Source organism: Ambystoma mexicanum, chromosome 3q (genome assembly GCF_040938575.1).
Source record: "Ambystoma mexicanum isolate Mex_15411 chromosome 3q, UKY_AmexF1_1, whole genome shotgun sequence".
In the NCBI taxonomy this organism is placed as follows: domain Eukaryota; kingdom Metazoa; phylum Chordata; class Amphibia; order Caudata; family Ambystomatidae; genus Ambystoma; species Ambystoma mexicanum.
The window spans coordinates 1,108,804,986-1,108,823,625 of record NC_090926.1 but is presented as its reverse complement, the minus strand read 5'-3'; the positions used below and the strand labels follow the sequence as shown (position 1 = coordinate 1,108,823,625).

At 49.3% G+C, this 18,640-nt stretch overlaps 1 protein-coding gene across 3 annotated transcripts in view; it reads left to right on the top strand.

Moving 5' to 3' along the window:
- CAMSAP3 (calmodulin regulated spectrin associated protein family member 3) overlaps positions 1 to 18,640 on the top strand; it is a 529,863-nt gene that overhangs the window by 461,384 nt on the left and 49,839 nt on the right. For all 3 annotated transcript variants that reach the window (XM_069603871.1, XM_069603873.1, XM_069603872.1), the window contains one exon: positions 3,605 to 5,729. In XM_069603871.1, coding sequence (XP_069459972.1) covers positions 3,605 to 5,729 — 2,125 coding nt within the window. The remainder of the gene's footprint in view (positions 1 to 3,604; positions 5,730 to 18,640) is intronic.

Sequence of the window (18,640 nt, the reverse complement as noted above, 5' to 3'; positions counted from 1 at the left end):
CTACTCATTTCCTTCAATATCAGCAGCCATCCCCTGATCATGCGCTTCTCATTTCGTTCAATATCGGCAGCCATCCCCTGATCATGCGCTTCTCATTTCGTTCAATATCGGCAGCCATCCCCTGATCATGCGCTACTCATTTCGTTCAATATCGGCAGCCATCCCCTGATCATGCGCTACTCATTTCGTTCAATATCGGCAGCCATCCCCTGATCATGTGCTACTCATTTCGTTCAATATCGGCAGCCATCCCCCTGATCATGCGCTACTCATTTCCTTCAATATCAGCAGCCATCCCCCTGATCATGGGCTACTCGTTTCCTTCAATATCCGCAACCATCCCTCTGATCATGTGCTACTCATTTCTCAGATGGGGACATAAACAGCTAGAACGCGCTTTGAGCAACACCATCCTAGAAAATGATATGTAGTGTTTTCCTTTTTTCAAAAGAAAGCAAAGTAAGTCTCCCACAGAAGTGATGGCTTTAGTAACCCGCATATACATTTTTGGAGTATAGATTTCCAATTCGCGCAAAGATCCCTGCCGTGGGTAGTTCTAGAGCTGCGCAAGATGCTTCCCTTGGAGACCACACTCTTGCTGCAGTTTACAGCTCTTGAAAGGACATTTTAGTGCTGCGTTCAGTTCCCTTTTGCCAAGGCACAATCCACTACCAGAAAGTCAGGCTCTCGTTCACTGGTGATGGGAGGGTGGGGGCACTCGGCTACTCCTTCATTCTTTTATGTACCTTGTGTGAATATTGGGGCCCTTGAGAAGAGGACTCATATTGGGCAGTAGGAGATGCAACCTAGATCTCCCTTGAATCCAGTCTGGACTGACCTGTTCTACTTTGGGTCTGAAACCTCTTCACTAATTGGAAAAGGCCCTAGAGAGCTCAGCTTATGCACCCTGATTTCGCATCCATGCAGACCTGCCATGCTCACTACAATCCCTGCCAAGACGGGGCTTACAGGATGTGCAATGGTGCCGCTCTCCCTGTCACGATGCCTCACTATTGGGCTCATGAGTGCTGTAGTCCAAGGGGTGGGACCGCTGGGCTCAGTAGCAGGAATGGGCTCTTTACTCTGGGTGGGCTCTAGGAGGCCGGTGCAGACCAGAAGAGTGTCCATAATACAGCGAAGGATCGTCACGGATGTGTGCTGCTTTACAGATCTAAGGATGGCTTTGTTTACACGACAGGCTTTAGATGTGTGGGTCAGTCCCACGTTTTTCCTAGGTAGAAAATACCCACCCGCAGGCATTGGTTTTCTGTTCGTTTGTAAGCCTGATTTCCTCGCTTTATGAAGGTTCCCCCTTACTTGTCTGCGCCTCAACGCCTCCCTGGGGTGATTTCACGATGTAAGAATCGCGTTCAGATGAAATAACCTAATCACGGAATGAAAGATCGCCCAACAGTTCAATGAAATGTTACACAACACCAAACCTCGACATTGGAAGTACAAAATCAAACACCATAGCGTTTTAAAACTCGCAACCAGTGACTGGATGAGGGAAAGGGGCAGAGGGTGCAGCATTCAGGCGGCATAGTGCAGTTGGGTAGGTTTTACGTGAGGGGGGCACTGGATGCGGCCTCAACCCCACTACTCCCTCTTAAACAGATTTGGTCGGTTGGTGATAAGAAGAGTAGGAGTTGGGAAAACAACCCCCCATCCCCCAACAAAGAAAAGGCTATGCCCCTTATCTTATTATGCATGGAAGCTGACTAACCTGTTTCTTTGTGCTCCAATTTTGGCTTTGTAGCTTTGCCACAACTTGTCAGACTCTCGCCGGGTTCTAGTCCTGCCCTAGAGAGACCTCTCCACCCTGTTATCCCACCTGCCGCACTGTCGTGTGCTGGTCATTGAGACCTCTGTATGCCTGGTATGGGGCCCCCCGTCTCCCCTTGTTAGGTTATACAAACTTGCAGCAGGCTCCTTAACCAGAGGTCTCTTGGTGCTGGGTCCAACTGGTCGAGAGATGGGGAGGGGGGAGACTAGAGAGCAGAAGTGAAGAGGAGTGCTTTTGAGATGGTGGTAGAAGGATGAGAGAAAACCGAGGTGGAATGGAAGCTTGTTCTGTCCCCGGGCAGGAATCGGAGAAATATATAATCCGCCAGTTCAGGAGCGGCAGAAGTCTGGCATCTGAGAAAGCAGAAGCTGAGCGGAGCGGAGCAGAGGGTCCAGGATGGGGTGTATTTTTTTTAAATTTAATTTAAGTGGGGTGCTACGAAAGCTGTGCCCGTTTGCCAGAAGCATCTCTCAGCTATACATAGCCATGTACAAGCTCTGAAGCAGATGGGAGCCAGTGGGAGCAAAGAATGTGTGGGATGTGGTAAAGTGATATGATTGGTTATTAATACCCATAGGTTTCTAAGCGCGGACCCGGGGATCGAACCTGTGGTGCTCCGTGCCATCTTGCTTCCAAGGCGAGCCTGTTGCCCCTGAGATATTCTCCCGAGTGTTCAGGTGTTGGCGATCAAACGGTCTGCCGCATTCTGGATTAGTTGTACATGTATTTTTTGAGACGTAGCGGGAAAAGCAAGGCTCCCGGCACTGATGAAAACTACATGCAGCGGTGTTCCCGATTTTGTGGGGATGAGGAGAGTTGGTCATCAAGTTTGAACCCGAGGTTTCTATCGGTGGAGCAAGGTGGAAGAGACGGAGGCCACATGAGGTGACCACCAAGCTGGGCGGTCTCCAAAGACCATGACCTCATTCTTAGCAGAGTTGCGTTTCAGGGAGGAGTCGATTGTCCCGGGGAGATGGGCCCTACTTTTCTGGAAGCCGATAGGTGTGCTGGTCATGTCCTCGTTGACGTGAACTGGTAGCAGAGTGTTGCCATAAGGAAAGCATAAAACCCCATGAGATTGGCTGAGTAATGCAGCGGTTTGATATATGCCTGCATGGAGAGGCCGCGCGCCTGCATGCGTAGAAGGCTCACAGAGCCTAGAACTGCCACGGAGTGACCATGGCAAGTATGTAGACCAGACAGCTAGTGCAGGTCCCCCATGGCCCAATACCCACTATAAACAGAATCTAGACCTGCAACAAAGGGGAGACCACTAAATAGTGTTAGATTAGCTCACCAAAGTGTTCCACGCCACCTAGAAAGTCTCTACACTCCATTCCTTTTCATAGTGAAGTGCCTACGTAGTGGGTTGTTTTGGATGGCTGAAAGGGCGCTAGTCTCTGCCTTCTAGAGCCAGATGTCAGCCATAGAGAGAAAGCCCTGCAAGAACCAACATGGTTGCCATTGAACGTTGGCCCCAGGCCTATGTGTCATGCATGGAGAACCTCACATGATCAGACCTTGAGTTGCCCTTAGCAGAGAACAAACACGTTGCAGGTCCCCTCACTCCCCATGAAGGAAAGACACACAGTGCCTGATATCTGCCGTCACAAAGGTACCCTCCAGAACCTGCCAAAGAAATCTTTCACACCCTAGAGCCATACAATATCTACCAGACGCCACTGTGGAGTGAAGTATCAGTGGTTTGCAGCCACCACTGAGCGTACAAATGTATAATGTGTTAGAATGACTAATGCTTGATGGATTTTACTAACCGTATATATAGTTTGCTCACATGTGACCTCTTCTTGTTTACAGCCACCCGCTGTCGCAAGCGGTCTCCTTCAGCATCCCCTTTGGACTGGACAGCGATGTGGACATCGTGATGGGTAACCCGGTTTCCATGATGAGGTCCGTCAGCTCGGACAGCTTGGCTCCCAAAACGTACTCTGCGCCAAAACGCACCACCAGAAGCACCTACACACCTCCAGAGGATGTCCCGGAGTACACGGTTAAAGATGACCCCCGGTCTAATCCAAACGGGCAGGTGTCTGCCCCTCGAACGATCAGGAAGATGCAATTATCCAACAAGCCTGGGGGAAAAGAAGTAGAAGCAGTGGACTTGCCCCTGGAGAATGGCCCAGTAGACGGGCCTAATAGTCATGAGCTGCCAACTATTGAGGAGGCTTTGCAGATAATCCACAGCTCTGAAAGACTAGAGCCACGGCTTCACCCAGAGGGAGCTGCCGATGGCTTCTACCTGCACTCGCCAGAGATGAATGAAGGATTGGCCAAGCCTCGATCCCCACGGCATTCGCGTATTGAGGGACAGGCACAGGAAGAGGTGCGGGAAATGCCGAACGCAGCAGTGTATAGGCTCCATAATGGCCCATCTAATGGACGCTCTGCCACAGAATCTCATCGGATGTCGAGAGACGATGATTCAGTCTTGAGGGATAACAGCTTGGACTCTGATGCAGAGGATAGGTCAAGACTACCTTTGGAGAAGGACCCAGGCAGCAAGGATGACTGCATGTCCTGTCAGAGCTCTCTGAGCTCTCAACCAGACAGCTCAACTTCCTCTAGCTCTGGGGTGAAAATGACCAGCTTTGCGGAGCGGAAGAAAAAGTTAGCTACAGATGTTAAACCAGGTGGGAGCAGTGGCTCTCCTAAAGCAACCTCTGAACCTATTGCAATCCCAACTACAACTACCTGGGCTCAGAAAGCAGAAGAAAGCCCGAGTAAGAGTCCAGCCTTAAACTCTGAGATGAACCAGCTTGGTGCTCGACTGGAGGAGAAGAGGCGAGCCATTGAGGCCCAGAAGAAGCGTATAGAGGCCATCTTCACCAAGCACCGGCAGCGCCTTGGAAAGAGTGCATTCCTGCAGCTCAAAAAGAAAGATGGAGGGGATGGGGAGGTTGACCCTGAGGAAGGAGATGATGAGAGTGAGGAAAAGAAACCAACGCTAGAGGAGCGCCTCTCCCGGATAGATGGGGAGGACATGGAGCAGAAACCCTCCCCAATGGAGAGGACAGCAAAAGATCGGGCAGAGGAAAATAACAATGTTGAGACCGCCAGTAAGGGGCGGAGTGACAAGCAGGTCACCTTTTCCCCAGAGATCACAAAGGGTGGCTTGGATGACAACTTGGGTGATTACAACCGGGCAGTTGCCAAGCTCAATTCAGCCTTGAGCTCGCTGCAGAATGACATGCAAAGACTTTCTGATCAGCAGCAGAAGCTGATGCACCAAGAGAAGAGCAAAGCCTGGGTTATCCCTGCCCCCTCCTCCAAGAACTCTGTACTGCGTCCTACCAGGGAGTTTGTGCCTCCCAGATCTGTGGAGCTCTCGTCGTCCTCCCCATCACCCTCCCCATCTCGCCGAACTTCTGCCCATCTTCCAAAATCTCCTCAGACAGTCCCCAAGAAGCCGCAGCCGCCACCACCCACGCTCCCAAAGAGCCCAAAACACACCCGGCCAGTGGAACTTAAGCTACCACCCCTTACCAGAGTGTTGACCCCACCAAACAATGTGGATAACCTCCCCCGCTTGCGCAAGTTCTCTCCCAGCAAAGTCACTGTCCAGACCAGGTCTTCCCTGCTGTTTTCTGATGATGAATACGCAGAATTGGCCAGCATAGTCGACGGTGCGGAGTCAGACTTCGCTGACACGAACTCGAACGGGGAGAATTTTCTTTGCATGGACAATGTGGGCATTCGACGACCTGTGGCTTCTGTGATGCCCCAGAGCACCAGCACCTCCGGGGATGGTACCAGCAGTGAGGTATCGTCACCTGGCGAGAAGAGGGCCAGCTTGATTGAGATCCCGCTTTCTGCTCTGCGGTTCTCGGAGGACTCTGGTGGGGATGGAGATGATTCGCTGGAGGAGTCCATAGCGGATGATTCGGGACCTGGGCAAAGAAGTGGCGTTGGGTTCTTCTTTAAGGTAAATTCTTTTCTTGGGTTGGGTTTTTATTTTGCTATTCTTGCATTTCTCTGCTGTAGTCTAGCTCCAAAGGTGGACTGGACTCGTAAGAGAATCGCTGACTGGTTGCTGTCTCTGAAAGGCCAGGAGGGATGCGGTCTAATGGCCCAGGAAGTATGGATGCAGCGTGAGGCCATTTCCCTTACAAAGCGATGGATCATTCTTGTGTTCAGAAGCATAGACATGGTCCACCTCGCCCAACCTGGGGCAATTTGGAAACACTTCAGTTTGAAAGAATAAAAAAGGGGGCTGCAAAAAAAAAAAATCGACAGTCAACAGTTTTCTTTTATGGAAAATGTATTAATCTCGATTATGCATATGTGCTGACTGTATAGGGTTGTGACCGTTAAGATGGTGTTGGTCCAATCAAACCACTGCCCCCTCTGTTGGAGTACAGAGTGGACCAATGAAGGTCAGGAGGACGCGGAAGTCAAGAGATTGCGTATAGACTGAACAATGGCTGGGGCTCTATGAACATGCATATCCCGCTTATTTAAAGTGATTGTGAATCCTCCAGGCTGGCTTTATAAACCGCTTTGGAGGCCATGTGTGCTGCAAAATGCACTTCTTGCCCCAATGCGTCCAACCCTTTCTTGGTGGGTTGGGTATGACTTCCCCTTCCACCAGTTGTCCTTGGGATGCTTTCCATTGGTCCAAGCTTCCCCACGAGCAGCTGCTCCAATGCAGCGCTCTGACACTGAGCATGCGCCAGCACTCGTTACCACATAAGCACCGTCTTCAAGTTTGCCGTTGACGTTTTATTTTCGGTTGGGGGTGTTTTATGCCGCGCACATCGGCACCCTTTAAAGCACCAAGTATTGTCCAATTGAAGGTGAATTGTGACTCTGCCCAGGAAACGGCCAGACCGCCGTCTGTGGCGTAAAAAGGAAACCGTGGGGGGAGGGGTTGGGGGAGAGGAGGCGAAGATGAGGGATTTATTTATTATGCGCCTATGCAAGTGTTTCAAAGAAGGCAAGGGGCCTATAGATGTCAGTGGAAGTTTACTGTGGATACAGCAGGCTGGTCTATGTTGACTGTCGCCGGGATGCATGTACATTTATAGGGTTTCTGGTTTCAAACAAACTTTGGTTTAGAATATAGGCATACGGTTCCCTATAATTGGCAGGTATAGACTCATGGGACTGTCGTGGTACCAGGTTACATCCTTTTATTGATGTGATGCCACTCACATTTGGTTTCTTTTTGTTTTATCCGCGGTTGATGTTTTGATTATTTTCGGCTTTTTTTTTCATCTTCTGCCACTTACTGAGGTCTGTCACAGGGTTCATATTTCACAGTCCATATCATAGGTACTGTTCGAAGTATGAAAGGAAGTTCCATCGTGCGAAAGTGTGGTTAGGGTGTGGCATGTTGCTCTGGTGCCACCATGACAGGGACCATGCGTGCTCCGGATCATCTCGCCAGTGGACCCTCACAATATTAAATGTTAATGTTAAAGGATATTTGTACCGCGCACTATCACCACCGGAGTGGTCCCCTGGCGCTCTGGAGGCTCTGAAAAAAGGGAAGGGAAGGGGAGGTGAGTTAGTAGGCCCGTTGACTGGGCTTTGGGTGTTTTACAGTCGGTAGTCCTCGTGTGCTGTTGTGCGAGTCTATGTGTGGTTTGTTTTGTTGTTGCAATGTAGTTAAGTTTGTGCGGATTGTTGTGCAATAGGGTTGTGGTTGTTTGGTTAGAATTTGAGAGGTGTATGCAGAGGGTGAAATTGTTAGTTGATTGGTTAATTGGCATTGCTGTCCTTGCAATTTTGTCTAGAGTGTGTTGCTTGCTATCATTCGTTACTCCATCTCAGTGAGGCACTTGCTAATCCTCAAAATCCTATCTGGATGTGAGGCAGGCTAGTGATCACGATTCTATCTAAGTGTGGCACTTGTTAACATTCACAGTTTAATTTAAGTGTGGCGCATGCTAACATTCATAGTCCTATCTAGGTGTGACGCAGGCTAAAGTTAAGAATTGCATCTCATTGGGGCACATGCTAACATTCATGATTCTATCTAGATGCGACGCAGGCTAAATTTAAGAATTCCATCCAAGTGTGGTACAAGCTAACATTGTTCCACCTGTCAAAATGTGACGCAGGCTAAAGTTATGAATTCCATCTCGGTGTGGTACATGCTAACATTCACATTCCTATCTAGATGTGACGCAGGCTAAGAACTCCATTCTGGTGTGGTACATGCTAACATTCACATTCCTATCTAGATGTGACGCAGGCTAAGAACTCCATCTAAGTGTGGCACAAGCTAACATTGTTACACCTGTCTAAAAGTGACGCAGGCTGATCTTCACAGTTTCCTCTAGGTGTGGCACTAGTTAACATTGGGAAGTGTGTTAGTATATGATGCAAGGCAACATTTACAGTCCAGCCATGAATAGATTTAGGCTGGTGGTCACAAATCTCTCTAAGTATGCATGGTGTGAGTCTATGGCAGTCTACGTTATGGCAAGGTAAGGTAGTGGCGGGGGCTTTCTGGAGTAGAGTAATTGCTCTACACCCCACCCATGCCACACTTAGTTTTTGTGGTGTCTGCTCACTGCTGGCTTCATTTGCTTCCCCTGTGGACACCTGCAGACACATCTTGGAGCTGCCGATGTAGGAGCTGCTCTTAGCCGCAAGGGCTGCCGAGCAGAGGCCTGCCCTGGGAAAGTCGAGGATAAAGGGGAGGTGGACCAATCGGGGCCCAGGGGATGGAAGCTCACCTGAGTGCCGGAGTGGAAATGGCCCTGGGAGCTGGGGTGCAGAGGGTTAAGCATTAGGTTAGGCATTCAGCCGATCAGGGCCCAGGGGGAGGCAGGAATAAGCGGGGAAATCCTGCAATGCTGACTCTTGGCCCGCGAGGGCCACACTGGACATACAAGTGCCATGATGGGACAATGGGGGGTGCAGGGACCACCAGACTAAAGCTCACCTGAGTGCTGGAGTGGAAATGGCACAGGGAGCTGGGTTGCATAGGGTTAGGCCCTTGTTGCACCCACAGATGCATTCAGCCATTCAGGGCCGATGGGATGGAGGGGACGGTGGGACTAAGCAGGGGAAGCCTGCAAAGCTGACTCTTGGCCCGCGATGGAAGTGCCATGATGGGACAATGGGGGCGCAGAGACCACCAGACTAAAGCTCACCTGAGTGCCGGAGTGGAAATGGCACCAGTGGAAAAGACCATCTCAATTTCAAGAAATGCATCAAAACCTTTGGCTCCTGCTATCACATACATACACAAAACTACACACTCCACGCCCCTCCACACATCCATACGCATGTTCTCACCCACACATACCTTCTGACACACTCTTGTGCTCTCTCCCCCTCACGCTCTCTCTCCCCCTCACGGTCTCTCTCCCCCTCACGCTCTCTCCCCCCCCTCATACGCTCTCTCTCCCCCTCACGCTCTCTCTCCCCCTCATGCTCTCTCCCACTCCCCCTCGTGCTCTCTCCCACTCCCACACGTGCTCTCTCCCACTCCCACACGTGCTCTCTCCCACTCCCACACGTGCTCTTTCCGCACGTGCTCTTTCCGCACGTGCTCTTTCCGCACGTGCTCTTTCCGCACGTGCTCTTTCCGCACGTGCTCTTTCCACACGTGCTCTTCCCCCTCCCACACGTGCTCTTCCCCCTCCCACACGTGCTCTTTCCCGCGCACGCTCTTTCCCGTGCGCGCTCTTTCCCGTGCGCTCCCTCATTCTGCCGCTCTGTTTCCCTCATTCCGCCTCTCTCTCTTGCTCTCTCCCCCCCACTCTCGCTTCTCACTGTTCAGATGGATTTCTAGAATCTGGCCTGATTGACGGATTTTAGGCGGATTTTAGTGAACAGGGAACTCTAAAGGGTTGCCAAATCCCAATCCAGGTACGCAAATGAGCAGTCAAGGCTTATTCTCAGGAGCGTGGGAGTGGAGTCAGGGGCCCACACCTTCATAGCACATAATTCAATTTAGACAGTCAGTTATTCTAATACAACTATTTATTATAGGCCTTATAAACACACAGACAAATCTAACAGGTAGTATTCTCACACAACACTATGCAAATATATAAGTCACCATACATTCGAATAACTTAGCAAAAGCAGTTTAGACGCAGTAAATGATAGGTTATTGTCTTGAGATCTGGTTCTATCTTAAGAAGTCCAAACTCTAAAATGAAAAGTCACAGGAGCCACAATGTTTCTCACCAGAATGGAATCTCTGTAAGGAAGTTCAATTGGCCTGTGTTGGTGATAGAGGGAAGTATGTGTTTTCTTTCATTCCAGACCTAAGGTTAATCCAGGAACAGGATACTCGACCCAGGTTCGACAACCAAAAGGTGTTGGGCAGAAACCTGTGCAGTTCCCTCTGGGGCCACTGCAAAAAGTTTAAGTCTACAGGAGTTAGCAGTAAACCCAATTGGTAGCAGTCTGTACCACCCAGATTTACCTGGTAGCTGTGGCTGAGCAGTCAGACTTCTCTCAAGACGAGTTAGGCCGTATTTGGAGTATACAGGATAAGGCAATTTACACAGTAGAACAAGTAGAGACTGATCAGAGCTTGGGTGTAAAGATATATAATTATTTATTTAAAAACACATCTATGGAAAACACACTGGCACTAATATGGCAAACCACTTCAATCACAGTTACTATAAGTATATATCAATCCCATAACAATATTTTGACAAGTCTAGGTTCGACGGCACCACTTATTTGCAGACAGAGGTGAATGCTTTAACCTAGATAGCACTCTAGTATTCGTTAGAAAGGGAGAGAAAAGGGCAGGGTATGAAACCAACTCAGTACCAACACTTTTACGAAACAAATGCAAGGCGAGCAAGGCAGGGTCTACTGTAAATCCACAAAGTTCAGAGGCCAGGCCCACTCGGAGAGAGGCAAGGCGATATGTCCCAAAAGTACGACAGTGGAAATGCACTTCAAGTCTTTGTAGCGAAATGTCACAGAAAGGTTGGACCAGTTTAGAGCAAACGTTAAAGAAGGTCTGGAGGTGACCCAATGGAAAGGTAAGGATTTAAGACACCTCACGCTAACCGTTTCAAGGGAAGCCAGGCGGACACGGTACCTTGAGAGTGAAGAGACAGCTCCGGCGGGGGCAGTTGTTCCTGGTGGTGGATGCAAGTCGGGGCTTTGCCAGAAGATGAGAGGATACCGTCGTCGAGGAAAAGTTGAAGATCGTTGCACCACCAGGGAAGAGACCTGCCGCGGAGTGCTCCATCACAAGGCACCACCTTTTGGTCGCGGTACAGTGGTTAGTGGCTATCCGGTTGCCGGGGTGCTCAGCACGGACAATTCGACCACTAGACGTCCTGGAAGCGAAGAAAAAGCAAGGGACTGGTTGTTCCCACCAGTCGGGGGAAGAAGACTCTCCAGCAGGGAGATCTCCTCTGTCGTTGGGAAGTGGTGAGTCGGTTCAGCAGGGCTCCACCAGAGGTGTCATCGTTGCATGTCGGCTCAGCTTTACCCTCGTCGGATTCTTAGGTCCTGTGGCGACTTCTGAAGTTCCAGTCCCAAAAGCCCTGCTTTTATGCAGAAAACACCCATTCATTCAGCCTAACTGTCAATCAAACATGCCAAGTGGTGAGCGGGGCGGCTCACCACTCGGGCCAATCACACCAGAGTGCGACTTGAGTTGGCAAGGCAACTCAGTCCAGGGTGCCTAAACCCCCTCCCACACCCCCTGTGGTACCCAGACAGAATGGCACCACTCTGGAGGGCTTCTGTGCAGAAGCCCGCCAAAAGTGGAACAAAGGGCTCAACCTTTGGTTCGGAGTTATAGAGGCGAACACATACGCCATTTTAAAAACCGAGTTCTGGCAGAAAATACCAACCGGTGGATTTATTTAAGACAAATAAACCGGCGGTATGTTAGAGACTAATGTGAAAAAGTATTAGCCTCCAACAATGGGACGAATCCCATAGGAATATATTCGCGGTCGAATATAAAAAGTAGTATCCACTGCCACCAGCCAAAACTCGACGAGGGGGACGGGACAGTGCCCCCTCGAACAACAGACCCAGGGGTAATCGAATTACCCCTACCAGTACGTCCACAATAGGATGGTTTGTACTAGTTTTGTTAGTAAATTTAGGTCTAGTAAAGCCAATGGTGACTTTACATGCCCTTGGAGACAGTAGTCAGTCCCAGGGTATGGAGTCTATGGTGAGGATCCTCTAGGACACCCCAGTGTTACGGCACGGAGGGTGCGGTGTAACACACATAGCAAAACACATGAGGCCCTATGGAGTAAAAGACCCCATAGCCCATAGAACACATTGACATTCAAAGAAATCAACCACATTCATGTCCAAGAGTGGGAGGAAAAGAGTCTCACTCTTGGCAGGATGAAAAAAACAAACTCCAGAAATCCAGCAAAGCTGCTGGGGGACTCACTAGGTTAGGAAATTCAGCCTAAACAGATAATTCTCCCTAACAAAAGGTGAGTGCAATGAAACAAGAGGCGACAAAGGGACTTGTTCCCAATGTTATTCTACAGAGGACAAGGTCGAGGGGGCTAGGGCAGATGCACTGTTTACTTATCCCTCATGACTCAGATTTTCCCAGATGACTTTGTGGATCGTCGAAGGGGATTTGTAGGGGCTTGATCATCTTCCACGTTGGTTCCAGTGAGAGGTGCCCCGGAGTTGCGGGTTCAAGGATTTTTTCCGGTCATGTGCAGCTGCAAGATGCAACCTCTGTTGATGAAGAAATGCAAGAATCACAGATGCAGGCCTTTTCATGGCACTTCATAAGTTGGAAAGTGAGTTCCAGTGCCAGTCTCTGCACACAGGCATCGTTCCACTCGTGGTCACGGAGGCCAAGACAGGATCCCTTGGTGCTGGGATGGTGAAAGTTGGGGAGAATGTGACTCGTTGCATGGGTTTGAATGCAGAACGGTGACGTTTCTGGTGAGATAACCCATGAGAGTGCTGGTCCTCCAAGGACACTTCCGAACGCTCAGAACGGCAGGATCTTTGAAGGCATCAAGACTAGTTGGTCCCCCTAGTCCAAGGGCTGGGCACCACTCTGGGTCTTCGGAGATCAGGCAGAGGAGCAGGGCTAGTGGAAGTGACGCTGGGCCACTTCAGGAGTCGTCTTCGGATGCTCTTCTTCGAGGGATTCTTGGCACCAGCGATCTGAAAAAATGGCTGCAGAGATAATGGTAAGGATATGCACCATGCAAACAGCCAGTAGTTGTTCAATCAGGTACAACTACTGGTTTCACATGTGTCCCACAGCCAGACAGTCTAGCACCAAGGATGTGGATTAGGGCTAGACAGGCCCACCCCCTTCCTTGGCCACATTTACAAAGGCAGCACTATCCAGCGAAAGCTGCAGCTTGCCCTGGCAAGTGCATGCCCGTATACAGGATTTCGTAACCTGGCAAGGCAGGAGGAAGGCCAAACAGCAATATGGCCAAAGAAGCAATCGAAAATCTCATGGCACGGCTATTTCAGGGCACCAGCCAGATTTAGTAGGTGGTAAATGTGAATGTGCACACGAAAAAGAATGCACAAATGGTAATAATGTATGTTACCACCAAATTCTTTTTACGCACATATAACACTAGTCAAAATGAAGTTTCAAAAGCTAGGGTAATACGCAGGTATCCCCATTTCACTGCACCGTAAAGTGCTGTGAGAGAGGTTAAAAAGTACAAGAATTCTGATAGTCTGAAGGATTGATCAGTTTCCCCATAACATTGAGCAAAAGGCAAGGGGAAGGGAAGTGAAGCTGAAGGTGTAAAGAACCGCACTGGTGGGGACGTCTGTACTCCTGCTCTCCATATGGTAGAGGAGAGGCACAGAGGACCCCAGCCAAGATTCTCTATTGTTGGTAGCAATGGACGAGCAATCCAGGCCCAGCTTCTCAGGAGGTGATGCAGGCTGGTTCTTAAGTGCAGTGTAGTCCCCAAGCACCCACAAAGGAATGTCCACACACTGTTAGTTAAAACAGTCTTTATATAAATAATGATCAAGGTTATATACACAATCACGATAATACACTTTGTGCTCCGACAATTCTAAAATGGTAAATATATACAATTCTAGGTGGTACCACGATTACTCTGATTCCATTAAAATGCATCAACTGTACTCGGTTCAAATAGTATACGAATCAACACAGCAAAACGATATCAACCATAGACTTAGGAGGAAGACAAGTTGGTTAGACAGTTGGCAGAATACCGGCCCCGTTACCTAGACACAGTTCCGTGTGAGGATCCCTCCACCTGGGCAACCTGTAAATGAATATGCACTACAAGCACAGTCCATATATTGTCTATCAGAGATTTATCTTCTATAGTTCTGCAACCCAAATGTACCTCGTGTTGTAGCGTCCTTTGTCGGGGAATCGACGGGCCCTTCATGAGTACGCTCCCTTTCAGGTAGGAGCCACGGGTCGTCGAACTTCCGAGATGAAGAAAGGGTGAACGTTGTCATTGAGGCAGCAGCTTCGGTCCTTGCGGTGCTTGTTGACGAGTGATCGAAAACGTCCTGCAACAGAGGAGGCTTGCGGTGCACCTCGATGACGATGGTTTGTTGCCGCAAGGAGTTAGTGAAGAACTTTGGCCCAGCAAGGGTGTCGAGTCGTTGGCGTCCGGCGCTGGCAGACGGGACGTGACCACGGCTGTCTTCAGTAGCTTCGTCAGTGTCTGAGGTCTTCGGGTGGCAGAAAAGTTACCAGTGGATTGTCCTCGGTCATCGCCGACCTCTACTTTCTCTGGCAGGATGAAAGCGGTCGCCGAGGATGAACAAGGGAGTCCTTGGATCAAATGTTCTTAGGCAGCAGGAGCACGGCGGCTCCGGTCGGTGACGGCGGTCGACAATGGTGGATGGCTATCCGGTGCTTCTCTTCATTCTCATCGGCCGTCCCCTTCTCTGGTCGGCAGCCTTTCATAGGTCTGTCTACCAGGGAGCTTTGGCAAAGATCAGCTGGTGCACGATGGTCCCTCATAGCTCGGGCATAGATCTCCTTACCAGGTCCTCTCTTGGATCAGTTCTTGAAGAACCAGCAGCTTTCAGATTACACGGAAGGGAACAGCGGTTCACCACCTTCTTCCGGCTAGGCTTCAAGAGTAAGCATCAAGTATCGACTTCAGCTCGTGAATGATTTCTAGCAGTGAGAGGCCCACAGATATACTGTTGCTCTCCCATTCACTCTGCTGGGTCATCACACTCCGGCAACCAATCACTCAGAAGGGCATTCAGGAAGTCAGCCAATCAGGTGCACCGTGCATTCAGGCCTTTCTTCTCCATCCAGACACTCACAACACAGAATGTGGATTCGGACAAGTACCCATCCATTCAGTACTACACACTGCATTCATACCAGTTTCGGGCAGGGCTGTCTCCGTCTTTGTGTCAAACACCAGATACTAGACACCCACAACACAGAATGCGTTCTCGTCACACACTCCATTCAACCAGGTCCCACCACACCAGCGTACCCACAACATAGTCGTTGGGAAGGCTTCAGTGAGTCTGGTCGGCACATCCCCACACTACCATATATGGAACTTCCACCCAACAGCCAGTCAGGGGGAAGGGACAGAGTCAGGACTTCCCGGGACTTCAGAAAAAGGTAACGAGCAATAGAAAGCAAGAGGCCACAGGGGCCATCTTGTTTCCTATCCGGAATCCACTGATTCCAGTGACTGGGCCACCAGCCCGTACCCTGCTCTGTGGGCTACACACTGGTGCACAAAAAGATACACTAGGAGTACAGGGTTGTACTCCCACCCATGAGTGCCATAAGGGTATCCCAAGGGTCTGTTCACCAAACCAAAAGAGAGCTGCACTGCCAGGAATCCCACATAAATTCCTGCACCGAAAACACAACAGAACACACATGATAAAGCAATAAAGGACAAGGATACGGAGGCCCTGTCCCTCCGATGCATTTCCAGCATCACAGAAGGCTTTACTTCCGTTCAAAAAGTCAGGACACAATAAAAACAGGAGCAAAAAGAATGAGCTTCTATTAGAAACTATGGAGGGGGGAAGTTTCAAAAAAGAGAAACCGTTCCTAACACTCGCACAGAAACACCTACCATGTCCCCACACACTGGCACACAATGCCTCTATTAACAATGCCCCCACAAACTTCCACTCCCCAGCCCACACACAGTCCCCTCACATGGATTGTCCCACCGCAAACATTGACCACGCCTTACACAAGCTACCTGCACACACATCTACACACACCCACTACCTACACACATTAACACTGCCCCCAAGGACTGACGCTTTCCCCACACATAAACACTGCCCCCATAGTCTGGGCTCCACACTCATCCCACACATGCACTACCCCCCACACTGTCTACCACCCATGACTCCCTACAATTCCCACTCACTGCCCCCACTCGCGCTGCCACCCACACACATTGACTGTCCCACACTTCCCATATGCACATTGTCCACACAGGCAAACCGTAAACTACTCAAGTACATACTGCCCCCATATGAATGCACAATGTCCCCACACATATGGCCCTTAAAAAAACACACGCGCACACTTACACGCGCACACTTACACGCGCACACTTACACACGCGCACACTTACACACACACGCACACTTACACACACGCACACTTACACACACACGCACACTTACACACACACACACACTTACACACACACACTTACACACACACACTTACACACACACACTTACACACACACACACACTTTGGAGAGGCAGAGTAAGGACTCTTGCTAGGAGGTGTCATGATTGGGGCAATAAACCTTTATATATACACAAATAGACAAACCTATCTTTCCCTATATCTAGAGGGGTTTCCTCAGCCTCAACCCAGGGAAAAATTGACTGGATGTTAATCAAAAGCAAAACATATGACATCCTCTGTTTCAAATGCACACTGTTCACACTACTAAACAAACGATGCTCAGTAAAATTCTCCAAGTAACACCAGAAGAATGACGCCCATCTCCTAGTGACGTGATCTACTTTCTAGCATTTTCCACAGTGGTCTCTTGCTTTAGGGTCTGATTTTACCAAATGTCTTAAAACCAGGAGAATTTCTCCCTTCTCCTGGTCATCATGGAAGAGTTCTTCAAACAGACATTTGGCAATTCCTTCTATCTTCAGCCAATTCTCTGTGGGTTTAACTACTGTAAGACAGATGGCTCCTGAGTCTTTCTTGACTCTTGGTGCCTTCTATGGCACCCCTTTGGTGAAGGGGCACTACTCCCGATCCACTCTTGCTTGGTATAACATTTTGTCCCCACTGTGACACAGGAGATTAGTCTTGAGATGGTCTTGCTTGATACTACTTGGTAACTGCCCCGGACCAGACTTGGTCTTCCCGTCGTTCCCGTCACCAGCTTTTCCAGGTTCTTCCCAGAGTGGCAGACACTCATTTCTGTATTTCTGGGTTTCTCGGTGGCAGGTTCTGTCTGGCAGTCTAAGTTGTTTCTGAAGCAAACAATCCACCTTTCCTTTATTGCAATCTTGGTTTGAGTTGTCTCCCTGCCAGCTCACTGGATCCTTTGGTGACGTCTCGCTCTCCATGTCTTCCCTTCTGAGGGACCGCTTAAACGTGCCTCCAATAATTCTGGGTTGAATCTCCTGGGCCTAGCTTCCTTCTGCTGCTTTTACAGGATCTGAGTCCGTCTATGCTTTCCCTTTTATATATTTGACTCTGCCCGTGTGTAACGTCAACTCCAGGTTGCAATGTTTTCTGTGTCAATCTTCATGCCTCTCAAAGGCAATCTCGTCACACTATTTAGTGGAGTCTGCATTTTGTTAATCCACTTGTTTCTTCCACTCTTCCTCATCTCACTATTCTCCAGTCATGAATTTAGCATAGCACATGGTAGTTCTGGGTATTGGGGAAGAGGGAGGAGACAACCAGTGTGAGGTATTTTGGGATCGTGTGCCAGGGAGGCTTTTCTCCAGGTGGACGTCCTTCCCTCCCTATGAGGTCCTCCTGCATATTACCACCCCTATGGGGACTATATGGTAGTGGCCTCACCTCCCTAGCCTCCTAGGGAAGATGCTTCCCTCTGGGGAGAAGTGACGTCATCCCATGATTCGTAACATTACACAGCCACCACATGCACACTTATCCTACTCGACCTACAGTCACACTGCGACTCCCTCAGACGTCCACTCCAAACTTCCCATGCACAGCCCCACCACACGCTGCCCCCATTCACCTCGCACCCACTTACACATACACACTACCAAACACATGCACTCACTGGCCACTAACGCAAACACTGGCAATACAAAACACATTGCCCCATACACTCCTCCAAACATACTGACCCAAAACACCACCTCCCACATTGCTCTATCACAATCCCACTGTGCTCCATGCACACTGCCCCCACACACTACCCCACTGTAGAATATTTTAATCGGGAGATCTCTAATTCAGGGAAATTGTCCATCCACCCCAAACCAGGTACTTACAAATCTCCTTTATTTAATAGTTATTTTTTATGAATCTGGGACCCCCAATTTAATAGAATTAATGCCCCACAGCTTCCCTCCCCTTTTAGGGATAAGAAACCCACAGGGTTGCACAGAAGGTATAGTTATTAACCAAATAGAAATAATTGAATCGGTTTACAGATGAACGCATTATTGCTCATCATTGGCCTTTTATGAAGAATCAATCGACTTGCTAGACACTTCAGTTTTCAATATCAGTTATGAAAATAGGGACTTTTGTAACGCACACTTCACCATAAGTATCTATCCATTTAATTCTTCCTGAGCACACGGGCACCATGGATTGAATGCATGAGAGTTCAGGAGGAATCTTTCATTTGTAAAAACATCAAATTAGTTAAAATATTCCTGCCTATCCAATTCTTGTTGCTTCCCTTTTATTCA